Source organism: Trachinotus anak, unplaced genomic scaffold, assembly GCF_046630095.1.
Source record: "Trachinotus anak isolate AG129_WGS33_773 ecotype Australia unplaced genomic scaffold, CSIRO_AGI_Tana_v1 ptg000009l, whole genome shotgun sequence".
Classification (NCBI taxonomy): Eukaryota; Metazoa; Chordata; class Actinopteri; order Carangiformes; family Carangidae; genus Trachinotus; species Trachinotus anak.
The window spans coordinates 18743350-18758567 of NW_027273860.1; the positions used below are offsets into that span (position 1 = coordinate 18743350).

A 15218-nucleotide genomic window follows, 5' to 3' on the forward strand; every position below is an offset into this window, starting at 1 on the left:
AGCCCTGGCCCGTGTAACTTTCCGATACCGAGTCACTGTAGTAGTAGAAGTATCTCTGCTCAGAGGGCATATTATAACCTGTTGTTTTGTAAATGCAATGATGGCTGAAGCTCTTGCCAAGACTGGTAAGTAAACATTTGTTAATGCTAATGTTGGCTATGTAGAAATGTAGCAAAACTTACATATAGGTCCTTTAAATGTTTGTTAAATGAACAGCAGCTGCTACAAAAACAAAATTTACTTGTTTACTATGTTATAAATGCATCACTGTATCTGGAGAGGAGGTTCAGTCCTGTCAGTCTCACTGAGGTTTTATCTACTGCAGCAGATATGCAAAGGAAATGCAATCGAACTCCACTAGAGCCAAGAGGCAGATGAGTCATCCTGGCCCTCTGATGCTGAATAAAGACGAACAGCCTGAACTCTTTCATTAAGCACCGGCAGAGTTCAACACCATCAAGGGGAATATCCCTCAGTCATATATACAGACAGAGGGGATCAGACAAGGAAACCCCAGGAGGGGGAAAGCACTTCATAAACCAACTCCTGTCTCTTTAGTGCTATCAGGCGCAACAAGACAAAGGATATAAACATGACCACCTCCAAAATTATACAAATGGATTTGAGCAAAGAGAGCATCAGCTCTTATCACGTGGTACATCATAGCCACTACTGCAGGATCAGCATCCCGATGGTTGAATGGTTGAGGTATGTACCACATAACCGATTCCAGCTGTTTACCTGTCATACATGTTATACATCTGTCTCTCCTCTTGTTTCCTGTCTGCACTACACTGTCCTATCCAACAAAGGACAAAATGCCCCTTAAAAATCATAAAAGAGTATAATAATAATGATGATGATAATGTTAATAATAATAATAATAATAATAATAATAATAATAATAATAATAATAATATCCCTTGTATTGGTTCTCTCTTTTTAAAAAATTTATGAATGCACATTGGGTCAAGGTTGATTTTCCATGGGTACCTTAGGACCTTGGGTCCAACCTGTGAAGACCTCTTCTGTGAGCTCTCACCACAGCACAGTCAGTTTACTTTTTTAGCTGCTTTTAAATCATCAAATTCATGATTAAAATTAACTGCTGTCTAAACAAACACATGCCTTATAAACTGTCATGATGATATTTTTCAGTGGTACACGTAATCAAGAAAAGAGAGCTATTTATTTATTTTCCTAAAACCACTTATTTCAGGCTAAATTACCACGATAAATCAGAAAGGGAAAGTTTTTATTCTATTAATGGGAAAGATAATCTTGTTCTTTGGAAGATATTTTTCATACCGTAAAGAATAAATGGCCACAAATAGCTTATATACCACCAGGAGCAATGTAAAGAAGAAGAAGTCACATTTCTGATTGACAGCATCTTAAAACAGCATTTTTAGGCAACATTAACTATGTCTAGTGAAGAAGACGGTTTCCAGGTCAAGAATGAACTTTAAAACTCAAGTCATTACATGGTTAAAAAAAGGATGACCTCTGTTCACAGCATCTTTCTACTCTCGTGTCAGAAACCTTGTCTGAGGACTTTGAAGGGCCCACAGATACCCTGAGAGGTGAAGAGGATGCTTCTTTAATCTCAGCCGTCTGTGGTCTTGATCAAGCCCAGCTGTAGGTCAGAGATCTGACTGTGGAGTCACACTGAGCCTCCCAGTAACACAACACCCTCTCTCTCTCCACCCACACACACACACACACACACACACTTGTACTTCCATCTTTGTGAGGACACACTTGACATAATGCATTCCCTAGCCCCTTACCCTAACTTTAACCATCACAACTGAGTGCCTAACCCTAACTGTGACCCTAACCTTAACCTAAACCTAATTCTAACCTTAGCTCTAAAACCAAGTCTTAACCCTCAACATGTGATTTTAAGGCGTCTCAAAAAGTGAGGACCTGCCAAAATGTCCCCACTTTCCCAAAATGTCCTCACTCTGTTAGTGAAATACTTTATTTGGTCCTTACTATGTAGCAAGTACAAGTACACACACACACACACACACAGGCCAAGTTTTTAAAACTTGACAGAGGGACTGAGGAACGGAGAGTGGGGGCGATTCAGTGAGCGATGGCCTGGTTGGGAGGAGAATCATCTTCATCTGGTCAAAACCTGGGCTGGGCCAGTGGGTTGTTACATCAGAAATAAGGAACACAAAGAGGTGCATGTGCTGATACTATCTGTGCTATTAGCAGTTGGGCCAAAACACTCCTTAGTACTTATCCTCTGCAGCAGCAATAAGTCTATCTGCTCCAGATAAAACCTCTAACACAAGACAAATAAAAATTTTCTGTCTGTTGAGGTTTTTAAAATCAGATGGTAATAAATTACTTTTTGACACAAAGCCTCATGTTCTCCTTGAGCAACATTGTTCTGTTGGGAAAAACCCACATAAAGAATAAATATACATCATGCTCACGATCATGTAATTAATAAATGGCTAATTTAGTAAGAGCTGTGATCTGGGGAGGGGATAACATCACTACAACAAAGCAGCGAATAGTGGTAACAAATGGCCAGATGTACTCAGTGAACATACAGTTTGTACTAAACTAGATGTGTGTACACACTGATGTGTTTACACATGTGAGTGTTTAAGGTCTGCTTGTTCAGCAAATGTGGTCAAATATTCAGACGTGGACTATGGGAAGATAAAATTTACATCGTATGAACCTTGATGACTGTTGTGGCTAGAGGAAGTATAATTTTGGCTTTTCTCTCATTGCACAGGACGCTGCGTGTGTGTGTGGGAGAACATTACCCTCTCCCAGGTTTGCATTAAGCCAGCTAATTTGTGATTTCAATTTGATTTCAATTTTTATTGTGTTTTACTGGTGTATAAGGCTGCACAGTTAATCGGAATATAATTGAAATTTCAGTATCCAAATTGCAGAAGCTGCAATTTCTTTTTTAAAGGTCGAATGTGTTACAACATTGTTGTGCATTCTTAGCACCATAAGCATTGTGGTGCTACAGAGATGCGGCCTACAAATCACATTCTCCAGACATAAGGGAACGTGCAACAAAAATCACATCATCATTTAAACGTTTTTTGCAGTAAAAATGAAATGCAAAAACGATTCCGACTTAAATCGTCTCATACTGAAATATGATCTTTTCTGCATGTTGTGGAGCATTACTGGTGTAAATTACCAAGTAATCACATGATAATTGCCACACAGACGATCTTGAGCTATCAAAGGCCCCTGATGGTCTGGGGCTGTTGGGGCAGATTGCCACTTCTCCCACTTTACCCACTTTGTAAATGTTGTCGGTGCATGCTGAATTTTGACCCAGGAAGTCGGTCTACAAACTGTGATGGATGTCAACAATAGACTGTCTGGATAACTTCAGGAGTGCATGGTTGTAATCATGGGTCTGGTATGGGCTATCGTCAAAGCTACAAAAATAAATAAGTTGTAATAAAATCCGTAGGCATGCAGAGCATCTCTTTAGGGATGAACTTCATGTTCTGGTCAGTATTGATGAACTGCTCAAATAGGAGCAATTTTCTCTAAGAATGTGGGATCCGCTACAGAGCTGGTGTTTTACTTCATCCAAACAGACTTGGAAAATACATCTTACTAAGAAAATAGCAACAACTTGGCCAGACATAGTTCCTTTGGAAATTTAAGAAGTACAGCAATTTCCTATTCTCAACAGATGCACCTGAAACCTCTGGAACAGAAACATAACACGCACACAGTTTGAATTAATCTGCCTGTGTGTTGTGTGAGGCAGGTCTCAGTGGGAGGTGGCCTTTGCACCACAGTCCTGCCAACGGGATGACCTTGGACACATGTCGATGAGAAGGGGGACAGAGACAGAGATGGAGGGAGGGAGAGTCAGTCTGATGGATGACACTGTCACAGCGAATCCATCTACTCAAGAGAATGATACAGTGTTCTGGCCCACATGCAAACTGAGCTCAACTGAGCCCCTGTGTATGTGGATTTGAAGGGAAGCTGAGGTCTGGACCCTTGAAGGGAACAGTCTGCTAATGACACATCAAATACAGGAGATGAACTATTTGGGAGGATAAATAAAAAAACAACAGTCATCAAACCGACTCACCCCTGTCTGCTGAGGATGTTGTGGGCCTGCTGCTCGATGAAGAGGTCTCCAGGAGATGCACCGTGTTTAGGTGAAGAGAGGGAAGGGTGCCTGCTCAGCTTGGGTGAACTGGGTGGCATCCCTGTGACTGGGTAGTCCCTGGCTGGCACCCTGGCAGCTGAGGACACTGATGTCACATCCATGTATGAGGAGGAGGATGGCGGCTCTGGAGGTGCACCTCTGCGTTGATTCTCTAGGTTCATCAGCCTCTCCCTCTCTGAGAACGAGTCCGCCCTGTTTCGACCCATCTCGTAGCCCGGGTCGGCGTGGCTGTGGTGTGGTGCTGTGCGTCCGGGTCTCGGGCTTGTGGCAGAGGTACTGGTGTAAGAAGTCAGGGTGATGTCTCTCCCTTCTTCCCCCACAGACTCCCCTCTGTTTTGCCTCTCTGAGCTTTCTGACTCCTTCCGGGTGTGGGTGTAGCGGGAGGGACAGTCCGCATCCGGCTCCTGATCCAAGGAGATACCGTAGCGCTCAGCCAGCTGCCGGCGACGTTCCGCCTTGTAGCGGGCGATTCGCTCGGCCTTGGACTCCAGCTCCATGCCACCGGTGGAGCCTGAACTGTAGGTTGGCTCTGTGTGGACAGAGGACTGAGGGTCAGGCCTACATCGAGCTCTGGACTGGCGCTCAGGAGCCACTGGGTGCATTTCTGGGCTCTCAAATCCCTCTACGCCATACCGCTGGACTGTGACTAGAGGACAGAGTCAACACTGTCAGTCACACCCACACAAGCACACAATAGAGACAAAAACTGACCCAGGTCTGCACATGTCTCACCACCACAGGGTTCACAGGGGTCAGAGGCCCTGGTGTATCTCGGCGTATCCTCCTCCAGAAGCCGATTCGCCACCAAGCTTGGCAGCATAGACGGATGCACCTCACCCTCTATGCCCTCCAACCGCCGAGCAATACGCTCCTTTCTGCACACAGGCAAACAGGAAGGAAGGAGCTGTCAAACTTGGTCATTATAAAAACACAAAAACTCCTTTTATACACATATCATCATTTTCTTACCTGTTCATTTCCCAGTCACTTGCGCTTGTGGTGATGCCTTCAAATCGTTTCCTCAATTCAGACACTTAGGGAGGAACAACACAAATAAGCTCACTTCTTTCCACACCCCCGAATCTTTTTTATTTCCAAACTTTAGCGTCGTTTTAGCTCCAGATATTTATCAAACTTAAAGACAGATAGATACATTTATATTCAGACATATACAATGTGCTTCAATATCCAAAGCTTCTGTGTATATCACAAGAAATATTGCAGGTGGAAAAAAACACTATCCATTGGTGAAGCTGCACATCATCTGGGCTCACTGCCTCAAGTCATAATTTGTATAAAGCTGTAAAAATGCCTTCAACAGCTCATCAAACCATTATAGAGAATTCACCATCGAGTGGGACTTGACAGACCCTCAAGCCTCAACAGGACCATATCTGATTAAAGGTCCTACATTTTCTATTAAATGGACCCTGTCGAGAAAATACAGACTGCAGCAGTTCATGCTGAACAACATGTGAGAACTGTGCTTGTAGAAAAACTGGTTTTAGACAAATCTTGACATGAATCCACCTGGCAAAGGGCTGCAGTTGCACAACAGTGACTTTCAAAATCTGGGAAAGTTGACATTGTGAGGGCTATTTGCAAGCAAGCAGAAAAAAAAACCTTACTCACCTTTGGGGAGATTGGCCAGGAGACTAACATCTATATCCTTGGTGCTTTTGGCTGGGTCGTCTTTTTCCTCAAAGGAGAATTCTTTCTGAAAGCTGAGGGGTGCAGAAAAAATACCAACTGTTATTGAATCAGGGCTGAGCTGTGGGAAACTGAATTTGTTTATAGACCGACAGCAGAGGCAGCTGTAAGGGGGGCACTCACTGTATGAATCTGAATCTGATCATCCACATTATTATTAATTATTATTAAACTTAGCTGGGAACAGATATGATGTGAAGGGAGTTTAAGAGTCTAGTCCGTCAACCAGTGGATTATGGTTGAAGAGACATAAACAAGCAATGAATCATCTAAACTGTGCATCTGGATTTCAACCATTGAATTTCATCAAGTTTCCAATCCCATTATATTTATCTAGAAATTATGAGAAGGTTTTCAGCCCATCACACAATCTGCCTCACACAGATGCAAATTTGTCTCTCAGAAACACACTGAAGTCATTCATGGTTTTGATTCAAAACCTCAAAGTTGCAAAACAGCTATAAAAGAACTGGCAGTAGATTATTGATATGAAGAAATACTCAAGAACTAGGAAAACATGACTTTGTGGTTTTGTCCATTCCAGTAAAAACAGAGTTGTGAACACACTGATATACAAAGATGTAGTAGATCCCTTTCTATCATAACAGCATCTGTTCTCATGAGGAAATATCTTCCAACATGTGTTTCCAAGTCAGGGTCACACCCACACAGTTTGACACCAGCTTGGTGTCATACAGAATATTGGAGACTAAGGTGTAGGCATGGTGGAGTATTTGACACCAAGCCAGCAACATGATGCAGAGCAATCCTGCTAATGCTGCAGCAGAGAGGGTTCACACTGCTGAGGAGCACAGTGAGCTGATCTTTTACTTTATCACTGGCCCTGTCTGAAGAGCACAAGCTTTATCTGATACCCTACTATGTGTTGGTTTCCACAGTCACAGTATTACACTAAGGATGTGTGCAATGGATATCTCCATTCACTTTTGTTTTAGTCCAGGACAGGGATTAATCCCTCTCTAGGAGCCTTAAAGTGAGAGCTGCATCTTAATTTGTCTTATACATGAAAGACACAGTATGTGTCAAACTAAATATACAGTAATTTGTGATTAATAGTGATACCTTAGTATGATCATGTCAACCGATAACAACTGGTATGTTTAACTGTTCTGTCTTTCACTTTACTGAAGTGGACGAAGGTTAAATATTCTCTGAGACTTTTAAGGGGACAGTGTACTCCACTGTTTGCCGGATGGTAAAAAAGACTTAACACCCACACCTTTTGCACTTTTGTCTGCAACTGCATCCAACTTGTAAAAGCACTTTAAAAAGGGGCATTTTGTGCATTTTCTTTGCCGCTAAACGTGGTTTCTTGGTGATTGTTACTTGACAAGAGCTTCGGCCATAGTTGTCTTTACAATTCAAGAAGTTATAATACGCCACCTGAGCAGCAATACCTCTTCAGTTCATAGTGATTGGAAGCTACAGTGAGTCACTATCAGACGGTGATGAGACAGGCTGGGGCTAGCTGGTTAGCATAACTTCAGTCGAAGAAAAGACATGATAGAGACAAGAGTTAACATTGGCGTTGCTTTCCACTGCTGGAGACAGCTCTTGGTGAATAAATGAATAAAGTTTGATGCTGAACTCACAACGTTTCCTCTAGACTGGTAAGTAAACAGCTGTTGATACTAACATTAGCCAAGTAGCAATAGCAAGACTTACAATTAGTTCCTTCAAACAAATGAAGGAATCGTGGTAAATGGATTCTGCATTCAACACATATAACTTTAACAAGCTACTGGGACTTGAGCATTGCTCTTGAAATCAACATCCTCACAATGGCAGCAAAGTAAGTGTTTTTACAAGCTCAACTAAAAACGCCTGTAAACTTCAAGCTTGTGGCACTGAAGAGAAAGCTGCTACTTTGAGTCTTTATGTGCGAAAAGGCTGTTCTCATTTCTCCACATAATGAGTCTCATCTCTATCTCTCTGTTCTTTGGTGCCATAAAGAAATTCATCAGCTTTCCCACCAAATCTGACTGGTTGCCCCACAATGCATCAATCCAGAGAAAAAAGATGACGCCCACCTTTCTTGTTTACAGTATTTACATCTAGAAATGAAAGCCCCATGTGTTGAATCTTTTTTCAAAATCATCCTGATGGCACAAATTAGTTTTTAGAAAAATACAACAATCTTGTTGGAAACAGGTGAAGTCTGTTTACTGCTCTCTGCTTTATTTGTGCATCACAGTCCAATATCTTTTCAAATACTACCACTAGGAGCCAGAAATCTTAATCTGATGTCAAAATCTTACACATGGCACAACTGATAATCTCTTATAAAAAGGACCCAGGTCTTATTTACCAGGTCTTTAACAAAGTGACCCAAGACAACAGAGAAGAAAACCTGATAAAATGTGTGAACAAAGTGTTTCAGTATATATTACCTCAAAGCTCTCTTCTGCAGCAATCTGGGATTGCTTAGTTTTATAGGGGTCTCACTCCCAAGTCCTGTGGGGAGAAAAAAAGAAAAGCATTTAGTCATGTCGCCTTGTTCATTAATTGCAGTTTGAAAAAGCAGAACCTTTAGTTTTGGCTTTTAATGAACAAACAGACAAACATTGCAACTAAACATCTTTAGGTGAACCAGCCAGCCTGTCTGCAGGTCCTTGGCACAGACCCACATTCATTAAGTGGACTTCCACAGAGAAAACAAATGATGTGGAAAACAAGAATCTGCCTGCCTGACTGAATCACATCAAACAACAAGTGATCTGTGTAGTTAAAAGGCTTGCACCTCTCCACCCCCCGCCCTCCCCTGCAAACAGCAACACACACACAAATCATCACTGCATAATCATCCAGAGACACTGACTGTCTCCATCGTAAGGTCTCCAAAGTAAGTCTACGTGCTGTGAATGAGGTCATATCTCGTTTGATAGAGGGGCGATGGGCGTTGTAAAGTCTGATCACACTTCAAGGTTGCAGTGCAGTGAAGCTGGGATGGTGCCAGGAGGAGCTGAGCACATCATTGTCGCTGGGCAGCATTTCTACACTCACCATGAATACAGATATGGGACAACACGAAGACATGGAGAAACCACATTTTCCAATCCCCAAAACCTCAGAAACGCTGTTACGAAGCTATGTGATAAAACTCAATCGGACACACAAGACTTAACGGTCTAGCCCATTAAAATCTGGTATCTATTAGGAAAAAGGCCAGAGTCAGTAAACAAGAGCGAAATGTGACATAAACACCTGCCTACAGTGAAATGCAGCCTCATTACTAAGAAAAAGGGCATTAGTGGGTATTAAGCATAATGAACAGTCTTGCGAGGAATTCGAGTTCTGCAGAGCATCCCTTGAAGGAATGTCAACGCCTGCTTCGCTGACTGACTCCAAACCTCAACCGTGCAGTTTTGGCGGCCCTTGGACCTCAGGGTGGTCAGAGCTGTGCAACGTCAGGACAAACATGTGGTCCCACTTCTGTCCCCTCCGAGTTCACCTCAGGGCTGCGCGACACCCTCCAACTCCCCCACTGCTCCACCCAAACCCCTAACCTCTCCCTCGAGGCCAACCCCCCCCACATGATCTGTTAGTCCTTATTAAGGATGTTTGGGTTGATGCTTTAAATCCCTCCTACTTAAGCAAAACATCATCTGAGAAGAAGGAAGGCTTATTTGGAGAGGGCAGCATGCCGGGATGTGTTTGGGGATCGTCGTATATTGTTTCAGCTGGGTGGAATACGGCTGGTGAAAACACGGCTCATTCCTTGCGAGCCTTGAGTCATGATCCTGGTCATCTGAACCAAATATGAATCTGTTTTCTTTTGATAGTGGTTTAAAGATTAGGTAGACTCTATTCTAGCAGACATTTTAAAGTATAAGAACCCCAGATAGATAAATCCTGAGTGCGCATCTTTCCTAACTGAGACAATCCTACTTCTATAATCAGACAGCTGTTTGTGTGTCAGTCTGTGTAACTGCTCCATCTACGGAGCAGCTAGAGGCACAAAATTTTGAAGGAGCTTTTTTTCTTAACGAGGCCTTTCAAAAGACACAGAGTTTGTCCGGTTCGGTCGTTCCATTCTTTTTTCCCTTGTGCATACACTGTGTGATATATGTTGGTGCAATGTGTGAAAAGTGAAGCCAATCCGGAAGCGCTTTAAATCTTTCTAAAGACCAACAGGGGGTGACTCCCGCTCTGTACTCTATCCTGATTGTCAGGCAAGTCACCATGTGTGGTACAGTCTGTCAATCACACGGTAGCCACGCCCTAATGCATACCCTGCTTTATTGTCTATTTTACTCAAAATGGGACCATAATTTAAAAAAATAGACATCATGTTGTATTGAAGAAGATATGAAACTAGTGATTGAGACCATAAACTCATTAGGAAAAAGTTTACTGACATAATAAATCCAATGAGAAGTAGAGACATTTTCCCTTAGACTTCAATACAATCAGACTTCTTTTTGCACTGGAGTCGCCCCCTGATGGTCATTAGATAGAACGCAGGTTTAAGGCTCTTCCACATTGGCTTCACTTTTCAGACCCCAAGTCTACTGTATGTCCACTTTTATATACAGTCTGTGGTTGCAAAAAGAAATCCGATTGTATAGAAGTGTATGGGAAAATGACCACACTGCCCACTTGATTTATCACCTGATTAATAAGTGTATGGTGTATATATGTAAGTGTGATGTATGTTTGTATGTATAGCCAGTAACATTATGTATGTGCTCATGACACGTTACAATCTCATCTTTGTGAGGACTCATCTCTCTAAAAATCAAAATAATTTACCTCATTTTGCCACTAATACCTACTGGCTCCATATCTGCAAATAGAAAACTGGTTTTCTTTTTCACTCCTTTTATTTACAGGAAGTTTTTGGCACACTCTTAGTGAGGTGTCATATATTGTCATTTTTAGGATACGTTATTCAAAAATTCCATCAACTGTTATAAAAGTTCTCAATGAAAAAAATGTGTGCAATTTAAAATAGTTAAAAAACTATTTTATTATTACTTATAAGGGTCACATTTTTCTAAGCAGATTTATTTATCCTTGGTCCAGATCTAGGATACTTTTACTGGAAAGAGTAAGTTCTGCTGATTCCAGCAATTTGTGCATAACTCCCATGTGTTGAGACTTCAGGGAATTATGACTCTGAATCGTGCAAATGTTGACGGAAATTGTGTCAACTTGGTCCAAGAGTAGAAAAAGACAAAAACCAGACGTGCAAGAGACGTTCTGGCATTTGTCAACCTAATTCTCATATAATTGGCCATTATAACTTCTAATCATCATAGACATTTTGAGTAGTTGTCAATCAATCATCACAACATTTTACTCACCCACTCTGTTGTAAGGATTTTGGAAATGTGTAACCCTCCAGGAACAACATTGCCAAGCAAAGTGCACAGCTGTTTTACCTGCTGTACTCATGTGAGTACAGTGTTTGTTACTGTTAAACTGTGGTTCTTCATTGTTTTGTCTTACATGACTGCTAGAGAGGTAGTGGCAAATGCAATAAGATGGTTAATGTGTGCAGGTTTCCAAATTGTACACAAGGTGCAGTTTTCAATGAATGTCACTGGATGATAGATGAAGATTTTAGTGGTGTTGAATTGTGCCATTGTTGCTTTGCAGTTTACTACGACAGCTATGGGGCTTTCCAGTGAACTACTTTCTCTCTATTTGGGCCAGACAAGTATTTATAGGGGGTTGGTTTCTCTTGAGCTGAGGTGTTTTGGTCCCATCCTGCCAATCAACATGTTTGTTTGCTTGTGTCCTTATTTACCAAAGTCCTATAGAGCTTGTGGCAAGTGAAATGTTATCATGACCATAAAGAAAAATATGACACCCATATGAAACCCAAATTGATATATACCAGAATTTGCCTTTAAGAGGGAGTGTGAAACAAAACCAGATGCCAATGTAAAGGTTAATTAGCTGCTAGCTTGAAATAATAAAAGCATCTGTCCCCCAGGGCAGCTGTGGCTATTGTCAGGTCTAACATAGAGATCTCAACAACCCCAGAACTGTACTCTTTTTACACCTCATACAGCCTATATGTAATGGCATGTGAGCCGTCACCCCCCCTTCCAGACACAGGTATTAAAAACCTCCACAATGATCACAGATGTCACAGAGCCTTTGATGCTGGCTGTAATCTACAGAAACACTAAGGCTGCTATAGCCGCGAGGGAATGCACCAGGAATTCCTCAGCATCGTGCCCCGTGTGCGTTGATGAGGCTGTAAAAGCGGCTTGACACTGATAAAACATGGGGATGAAATGATTTCATGACTCAGTGGAGTGTCATTCAGGCTCTGAAGTGAGCAAAGCCTTTTATGTGCAGGTATCAAAGGTGTGGAGCACAAAGACTGTACAACACTCTCTGTACACAAAGATACTACACTCTTTGGGAACGCTCTGCTCTGATAGACGCCACTTTAACCTGAGGCCTCCCAGTTTTAACACGTTACAAATAAATGGGCTCATTCACGAGAAACCTAGAGTAGGTGTGAGGTGTCAATCAAACAGAAACGGCTTACATCACATCTTAAGATACAAAAACACCTGGTGCGGGACCAAAGAGGCATCAGGGACTGAGCATATGTCCAAATTGAGATACAGGATTAACTTCGATTCCTGGGATTACGGCGAGCCCAGAAGGAAGCGTGTCACTCCTTAACTGTCTGCATTACATCACACTGCATGTGTATGTGTGCATGTGTAGGTCTTACCCACCCCCCCCGAACAGTCGCCCTCCTACTCTGCCTTCACCCTGCCTGCTGGGAGACTGGAGTTGTAACTAAAGCCTCACTGAGCAAAGTTTAAGAAGGAAGGCATTAAAAAAAACAGATGGAGAATCAGAAATGAGGTGAGATCCAGACTATAAACAGTAGACTTAACAGAAGGATGTGACAATAAGCCAATTAGGTATTTAAAACTAATAACAATGTGTATTCAAGCAGCTCAGCCTCAAATTCAATTGTGGGGAGGAAACAGAGAGCAGAGGACAGACACAAGCTTCAATACACACCCTCTCTCCCTCAAACCAGACTCCATGCTCACTTAAAAGCCTGAAACTGTGGGCCACCTGTTGTGGATTCCCAGCCAGTTAAGCATGGAGAAGCCAGTTCTCAACACTCAGCTCTCACTCAGAGAGAATTACTGAGAAGGGTGGGAATGAGAAGCACTCAAAGAGAAGCAGACACGGACCTGGTGCATAACCATCATAACCATCCAGCTCAAAGGCTGTGCAGGATCATGTAATCTATACATTTTCCAAGTAACAATAAATTTAATTGTAAATATGTTCTATTACGTTCTTACACAGTATTTCCTTTCTCACGCTGACTCACTTCTGTTACGCTTGGTCTGACAGGACTTTTGCATTAAGGCCGGCTCACACCAGAAGATGACACAGCAAAATTTGTCCATGCGTCTTTGCAAAATATCTGGTCCTTGAAGCTTGATGATGCAATGACTACTGAAAGTGCTAGCTGGTGAAATAATGTAGCTGACAGACTAATGCTAGCACTCATCAGTCACAATAGTTCTCCAAGCTTTTTTTTTTTTTTTTTTTTTTTTTAAATTCAATACAGAGTTTGAACCAGCCAGTTAAACTAAAGCCCTTCTGAGAGAGCATTGAAAAATAAATGTTGTTTGCAAATCTTAGCTTTGTCGCTAACAGGAAAGTAAGTTCAAACACGATATTTGTACCATCTACTCTTGTCTCCATCCTGGACTCTCTGGCTTTCCATCCCCTCAAAGATGCACTGTCAAGATGTTTGCTGTAGGTCAATGGTGCAAATTGTCATGTTAATGTTCTCTCAAGTTAATACTCTGCTTTTTCCCCAAAAAACATTAACAAATCTATTTTTCATGGCTGTTCTATTTAAATTGATTTTGCTGCAGAATTTTGAGGTTTGCTGGTGTGAAGGGTCGTTAGACTTTGGGCTGACCGGCCGGTTAAACCTCTAGTTATATCATATATATCACTTATTTATTGATAATTCTGATAAAGGTGAATTAAACTCAGTAAGACATTCTTATTTATTTTATATCCAGGCCCAGTGCACACATACACATCAATGAGGGCAACTGTAGGCATACATCAAGACATGCAACTACACTCAACTAAGTCTGAGTCCAGATAGCTGGGGAGCACAGAAATAGCTGCCTCCATGCAACAGTCCCCTGCACTGTTAAAGAGTCCCTTATCTGTGCTACGTAGTGTCCTTGGAGGCTACAGCTGCAGTGCAAGGACAGCTGGAGAGAAAGCAGGACAGTGAGCAGAGAGGAAGGGAGTCTGCAGTTTGTTGCCTGCCAACTTTCAAAAGCTGAGATTCCCAGATCCAAAACCAGAGCAACCTGTCCCCAAGCTTCCAGCCCGAGCTTCAAATCTCATCTCTGCCCTGAGCCAAAGAGCCCCAAGTCATTTTCTTACCTTGGCTGCAAAACTTGACATGAGTCAGGTAATTCGAGATCCACGGGTTCCGGTACATTTTGGCAACAAAGTCAGGAGAGAGGGTTAGACAGAGTAGAAGTGAAGGGGATGGAAAGGCAGGGTAGAAAGAGGGGCAGCTGCCTAAAAGATGATGCAGCTACAAAAACAGTCCGGGACAGACAGAGAGAGGGAGAGAAGAGGGAGTCAGGTACTGTTAGAGAGGCAGAGGAGGGAGGGAGGGAGGGAGGGGAGAGAGCAAAAGAGAGAGACGTCCCAGCCGCAGTGCCGGCACAAGCAGAGGTGGTCCTGGTGGGTAAACAGAGGGGCGGTGAAGCTGTGGCTGCAGCTCTGCCTCCTCTCAGATCCACTCCTCTGCTCTGGTTCCTCCCGCTGACCACTAAGGGCTAACCAGTGCCCACTACAACAATAACAACCTGCAGGACTAAAAGCTGCTCAGCACGGGGTAAGCTCATTAGCCAAAGCAAGCAAATTAGGCCCCATCCTTACTACCTGCCTGCTACAGAACACAGGAGCAGAGGAGAGGAAGAAGAGACATATTTAGGAGTGTCCCAGGAGAGTGCTGCCTTTCCCTTGGCTCACACAGTCGAGTGGGATGCCAAAGAAACCGGTGCAGAGCGTCAGAGAGGGGGGGGGTTCAGAAGCAGGCAGGGTGGGTGGAAATGAAGTGAGCAGGGGAAGAGGAGAAAGTTAAAATCACCCTCTCAGCGAGATGAGACATTCCAGTCATCTCTCAGCAGGGGCAAAATAAAAGAATCAGCATGCAGAGAGAAAGAGCAAGGAGGAGGAGGAGGAGGAGGAGGGCGGGACGAAGAGAAGGTACGAAAGATACACTCAAACAAAGTCAGGAGGAGACAGACAGAGGGAGCATGTA

The 15218-nt window shown here is 42.7% G+C and overlaps 1 protein-coding gene across 3 annotated transcripts in view; it reads right to left on the reverse strand.

Annotated features, from left to right (window-relative positions):
• Window positions 1-14944, reverse strand: part of svila (supervillin a) — a 54747-nt gene extending 39803 nt beyond the window's left edge. The window contains exons 1-6 of one of the 3 annotated variants that reach the window (XM_071485662.1): window positions 14327-14944; window positions 8308-8371; window positions 5819-5910; window positions 5156-5219; window positions 4919-5061; window positions 4106-4832 (exon numbers count right to left, since the gene is read on the reverse strand). In XM_071485662.1, coding sequence (XP_071341763.1) covers window positions 4106-4832; window positions 4919-5061; window positions 5156-5219; window positions 5819-5910; window positions 8308-8371; window positions 14327-14384 — 1148 coding nt within the window. In that variant the 5' untranslated portion in view covers window positions 14385-14944. The remainder of the gene's footprint in view (window positions 1-4105; window positions 4833-4918; window positions 5062-5155; window positions 5220-5818; window positions 5911-8307; window positions 8372-14326) is intronic. The other 2 variants (XM_071485663.1, XM_071485664.1) reach the window with 2 other exon arrangements.
• Between the last annotated feature and the right edge of the window lie 274 nt (window positions 14945-15218).